This window comes from Microtus ochrogaster, unplaced genomic scaffold (assembly GCF_000317375.1).
Source record: "Microtus ochrogaster isolate Prairie Vole_2 unplaced genomic scaffold, MicOch1.0 UNK165, whole genome shotgun sequence".
Taxonomy (NCBI): domain Eukaryota; kingdom Metazoa; phylum Chordata; class Mammalia; order Rodentia; family Cricetidae; genus Microtus; species Microtus ochrogaster.
The window spans coordinates 138,377-144,384 of record NW_004949263.1 but is presented as its reverse complement, the minus strand read 5'-3'; the positions used below and the strand labels follow the sequence as shown (position 1 = coordinate 144,384).

Genomic DNA, 6,008 nt, shown 5'->3' with positions numbered 1-6,008 from the left:
AAAAAAAAAAAAAAAGAAAACTGCTTGGCCCTGATAGGACAGAAAATTAGGTAGGCGGAGTAGACAGAACAGAATGCTGGGAGAAAGAAGCCAAGTCAGGCAGTCGCCATGATTCTCCCACCCGACACAGCTGATCTGGAAGCCATGGAGGGGTGCTACTTAAAAATACAGTTTCCGTGTAATTATTTCGAGGCATAAGCTAGCTATGCGGGCGGCCAGGTGCCGGGGACGCAGCCCCGCAGCTCTTATTACTTCAGTTTAGGGAGCCATTCATTAAACAAGTAGTTGTCTCCTTGAGTGATCTCTGATTCAGGGTAGAAAAGTGAGCCCTGCCTTCCTGGGGCACACTCCAGTCTGCAGTGTGGTATTGCTTTCGTGGTCACTGTGATAGGGAACAGAAACTCCAGTACACAGGGATAGGGATATCCAGAAACAAGAGGTCCAGTGTTGAAGACATTAGTAAACATTTTGAAACAGACAAACCAATGACGAAAACAAGCGGCTAAAACATTTTTAAAGGGATTTATTTGTTTATTATATAGAGAGAGTTCTGCCTGTATGTGTCTTTGCAGGTCAGAAGAGGGCACCAGTGTAGCAAGCTGCATGGAATCACACCTGATGGAGATGTATAATCAACTCCTATGGCTAAAGTCTGACCTATGCTATGATCACACAATGATCATCAGCTGCCTGCATATGCATGAACCTATGGGCAGTGCCCACCTTGCAGTTCGGGATTGGCAGCCCATGCCTACTTAAGGGCTGGGAGAGGTTTGCCCGGAGAGAGGGGAGGAGAGAGGAAGAGGGAGAGGGGGAGGGAGAGGGAGAAGGAGAAGGAGAAGGAGATAGATTGCTGTGAATAAAGTCCTGAAAACTGCTGCAAGAAGAGCTCCGGGTGTTGCGTTTTTCCTTGCTGGTCGAGGGTGGACGCGACACACCAGATCTCATTAGGGTGCTTGTGAGCCACCATGTGGATGCTGGGAATTGAACTCAGGACCTTTGGAAGAGCACCTAGTACTCTTAACCTCTGATCCATCTCTCCAGCCCCTAAAACATTTTTTTTAAATACAGAAAACAGAAACCCCCTAGTGAAAGTAAAAATCATGGCAGAAAGCGTGTTTGTATGGCAAGAAACTGGAGACTTACTGTCTGCAACTATAGATGAGCTTTCATAAATCGGGGCAAAAAGCAACGATGTTTCTGAGTAAAGAAATGGGCAAAGGTCATGGAGAAGCAACTCACCATGAAACTCAGTACCTCAGCACACAGAGCACTTATTTCTTTACCATCTTAAAGTGCTTTTATTCTTATTTTATGTGTGTTTTGCCTGCGTATGTCAGTACTAAGTACATACACTGCCTGGGGATCCCTGGAACTGGGCTTCAGATGGTTGTGAGTTACCACATGGGTGCTGGAAATCAAACCCCAGTCCTCTGGAAAAGCACCTGGTGTTCTTAACTGCTGAGTCATCTTACCAGCCCCTATAAAGAAAAATAAAAGTCTTTGTATATGTGTGTGTATGTCATGTGTATGTGTTTGCGTGTGCACATGTGCACACATGGCATGCAGAGGCACTCTGTGGGCATCAGGCATTTCTCCTAGTCACTCTCCACCTTATAAATTGAAGCAGGATCTCTCACTGAGCCTGGACTTCCCTGTCTCCATCTGCTGAGTGCTGGAATTACAGGCATGCACCAACACACTCAGCTTCTGTTTGCTTCTTAAACAATAATGATCTTTTTAGAGACAGGATCTGGCTGTATAGCTCAAGATGGTTTGAAACTTCAAATCCTTTTGACTATGCCTGCTAACTTCTTTGAATACAAATAGTCACTACCATGCCCAGCTTAAGAAGCCTGCATAGCACCTAAGACCTCACCAGGGTCACCCCTGTCATGATAAGGGGACCTTTTGCTCACACCCTGTCCAGAGTCCAGGAGTAAATTCAGAATGCTGTCTCTTCCTCACTCGGTGTCCCCACTCTACAGACTTACTCCAGGCTCTCCAGGTCAGCTGTAGCTGAGGCCTAGGAAATGTTTGTTATCAAATGGCTGAAGTCAGAGTCTGGACATGGTTGTGCATGCTTATTTGCTTAGGAGGTGGAGGCAGCAATATCAGAAATGTAAGGTCATACAGAGTGATCATGAGGCCAGCCTGAGCTACTTAAGACCCTGTCTAAAAATGCAAAGGACACAATAAAACTGCTGAATAAGATGATACATTAAGATGACCTGTGCTGCAGAGAAAGAATGGCCTAGAAGTGTGTGTGCTAAAATGGAACAGTTGTCAAGGTCCGGTTTGTAGAGTCAGCTGAGCTGCGGAGCTGTGTGGGCTCCCATCTGTTCCTCTCTTTAGCAAAGTGCTGAGGAAGAGAGTGGTGTAGGTGCCATGTGATGGTACTGGGGTGTTGGGATCCAGTGGTGAAGCAGGAAATGACCAGAATCTCATTTGTACAGCGATCCCTCTGTGAGAGTGAGCAGGCACGGGTCCAGGCTGCTCGGAAGCACACCCTGGTATGGGCCTTGAGGCAGAAGCCCCCTACGGACTGGAACCTCCCTCTACCACCGGAGAAGGACAAGTGATGAGTGACGAGCAACTGCAACCCTGCCCTTGCCCTGGACTTGGACTAGCTTCCACCTGACCTGGAACACAGAGGAAGGCACTTCCAGGTCTGATTGCCATTGTCCACCTGTACCCGGCGTCTCACCATTGTGACACTCTGAAAGACACCTGTGTCCACAATGGCAGGAAGCCAAGTACTGTGGCAGGTACCTGTGAGAAGCCTGGTTGGTCCATCTTGTCCATGCCACCACCTCTGAGAACAACCACACCAGAGGTGGCAGTCCTGATGTGTGAGAATCTCAAGTCTACAGTGGCAGCCCTGCCCTGTATGGGCACATGGCACAGTAGTCAGAATAAGGTTGCTAAATGGTTCTGCTGCACATGGCTCCCTCTGACCATGAGAAATGGACCTCGATGGCTTGGTTTTGCTGATTACCATGTTATCCAAGCATGGACCTCTTACTTGCTCTGCTCCCCTGCTTAGTGGGCAGGGCAACTTGCCCCTCTGAACCGGCACCTTTTACTGGTTTTTGCAGACTTTTAAAAAGAAATACACACAGTCTTGCAGGAACCACAGACTCTGGGGTCAAGAAATCCAAGTCACAACTAAAGTCAGAGTTCAAGTCCAAGGAATATATGATTTAGGTCGTCTGATTTCTCCTCATCGTTATTGTATTAAAAAGTGTTTGTTTCACATGTTCGATTCCAAAAGCAACCTGAAAATTAAAGCCATGTTTGTTACACTTTATACCTGTCCTAGTTAGAGTATCTATTGCTTTGATGAAACACCAAGTTGGGGAGGAAAGGGTTTATTTGGTTTGCACTTCCAGATTGTAGTCCATCTTTGGAGGGAATCAGGACAGGAGCTCAAACAGGGCAGGAACCTAGAGGCGGGAGCTGATCTGGAAGCCATGGAGGGGTGCTACTTAATGGTATGCTCCTCATGGCTTGCTCAACCTGATTTCTTATAGAACTTAGGACCACCAGCCTAGGAATGGCACCATCCACAATGGGCTGGCCCTTACCTATAGATCACCAAGAAAATGCCCACTGGGTAGTGGAGGCACACGCCTTTAAACCCAGCACTCAAGAGGCAGAGGCGGCAGGTGGATCTCTGTGAGTTTGAGACCAGCCTGGTCTACATAGTGAGCTTCAGGACAGACAAGGCTACATAGAGAAACCCTTTCTCAAAAAACAAAACATACAAATGCCCTACAGCTGGAACTTATGGAGGCATTTTCTCAATTGAAAGAGATTTCTGCTGGGCACTTGGGAGGCAGAGGCAGGCGGATCTCTGTGAGTTCGAGGCCAGCCTGGGCTACAAGAGCTAGTTCCAGGACAGGCTCCAAAGCTACAGAGAAACCCTGTCTCGAAAAACCAAAAAGAAAAAAAAGATTTCCTTCTTTCATATAATTCTAGCTCAGTGATTCTCAACCTTCCTAATGCTGTGACCCTTTAATACAGTTCCTCATGTTGTAGTGACCCCCAACCATAAAATTATTTTTGTTGCTACTTCATAACTATAATTTTGCTAGTGTTATAAACCATGATGTGAATATCTGGTATGCATTCCCTGTGAAAGCATGGTTTGACCTCGAAAGAAATTTCTAACCACATACATAAGCACATACAAACATGCCATTTTCAGGGGCAGTCACTGTGAGGTGGGGAGTCTTCAGCTTAGCTGCTGCTGTTTCAAAATGAGCATTTCCTGACAGTGAGGGCTGAGAAGGTGCCAGAGAGTGGCATTCTGCATGTTCTCTCTAGAAGGGCAGCTGTTACCTTGAGCCAGCTCCTATACCAGTTCATAAGGGAGTTCTCGCGCAGGGACACTTCCTGTCACCTGCTTTTTTGTTCCAAGCTGTAAATCCCACACCAACATAGAACTTGGATAGAATTTTCCTGCATTTACACTGTGTTCATTCATTTTTGTTCTTTTTTCAGTCTTGAGAAACAAAAATAGGACATTATGTAAGGGGGCCTCAGAGTCAGTACAGAATACATCTCAGCACCAAGGAGATTTATTACCCTGGAGGGATAAGTGTGTGTGTGAGAGGGGGCGACGGGGGCTGCCTCTGGATTGAACAAAGACAGACAGCAGGTATTTCTGCAGGAGTGGTTTTTAAGGAGAAAGGGGGAGTCTGTGCTAGGGCGGGTTGGTATGTCCTGATTGGACAGGTTAGCCAGTGTAGCCGAATAATGAATTTTAGTTGCTGGATCTTTGAGTTTTAGTGAGGCATAAGAAAGTGGCCAAATGAGTGTATAGACTTTGTAGCTAGCTTTAGGAATGTAATCTAACAGTTTAGCAAGGGACAGGGAAAGGGACTGGCAGTTCAAAAGTTCCTATGATACTTTACGGGAAAGACATAAACATTAAACATCAGTAGTCTCTGGTTTGGGGTCTGGCTCAGAGGTATGCTTGCAGGCACAAGGACCCAAGTTTGATCTCCAAGCACTGCAATAAATAAAATGAGTTCAAACCAGTGTGATGGTGTGTCATGCTGTGATCCAAGCACTTGCGGGGCAGAGGCAGAGGATCAGGAGTTCAAGACCATCTTTGGCTATATGAGACCTTCTCTGAAAAACAAACAACAACAAAAACCAAACAAACAAACAAAAAACAATGGTAAATAATACAACAGAAGTGCACACGATGAAAGTGGAGCCGTGCCTTGAGCTCTTTGGACAGAACTCCATAGTTAAAAGCTTCACATAGGGTTTGGCTTTGTTCTGTTTTTAAGACAGGATCTCAGTGAGTTCAAGGCCAGCCTGGTCTACAAGGCCAGTTTCAGGACAGCCAGGACTGTGACAAACCCTGTCTCAGCTGGGCAGGTGGCACTTGCCTTTAATCCCAGCACTCGGGAGGCAGGCTGATCTCTGTGAGTTCAAGGCCAGCCAGGTCTACAAAGTTCCAGGACTGTCAGGACTGTGACAGAAAACCCCTGTCTCAGAAAACAAAACAAAGGTTAAACTGGGCATTAGTTTAGGTTGTAAAAGTTGATTACATGGGAAATGTAAGGCAAGTAAAGTTGTTACCTTGTTCTCTTAAAGGCAGGTTACCCAATCAGGTTGAGCACACAGTAGGGCCGCAGTCTTAAGTCTTAGTAGCCTCGGGGTGAATTAACTCTGGACGCGAAGTCCAGAAAAAGTTCCAGTCTCTGAGGAAGTAAGAAGTCTTCACATCGAGGCCATCTCTCTTTCTCGTTTTATTGAAGAAGCATGACCGTGGGGGCAGTCACTGATGAAGATGAAGTCACACACACCAAGCTGTGGTGTCCTGTGGGGGCAGCCTGCTGACAAAGGCACAATAGAACTTTGAGGAGGAGGCAGACAAACAGAATGTTAGTCCTGTAAAAGAACACACATTAAGATTTAATCCTGAAAGTCAACTCCCAGTGTTTAGCCATTAGTTATCAAGCATTATTATTATTATTTTTTTTTTTTTT

General features: G+C 46.1%; 1 protein-coding gene across 1 annotated transcript in view; it reads left to right on the top strand.

Moving 5' to 3' along the window:
* CUNH22orf39 (chromosome unknown C22orf39 homolog) overlaps window positions 1-3,310 on the top strand; it is a 4,755-nt gene extending 1,445 nt beyond the window's left edge. Inside the window, exon 3 of the mRNA XM_005372050.2 lies at window positions 2,457-3,310. Coding sequence (XP_005372107.1) covers window positions 2,457-2,582 — 126 coding nt within the window. The 3' untranslated portion in view covers window positions 2,583-3,310. The remainder of the gene's footprint in view (window positions 1-2,456) is intronic.
* Window positions 3,311-6,008: the final 2,698 nt, after the last annotated feature.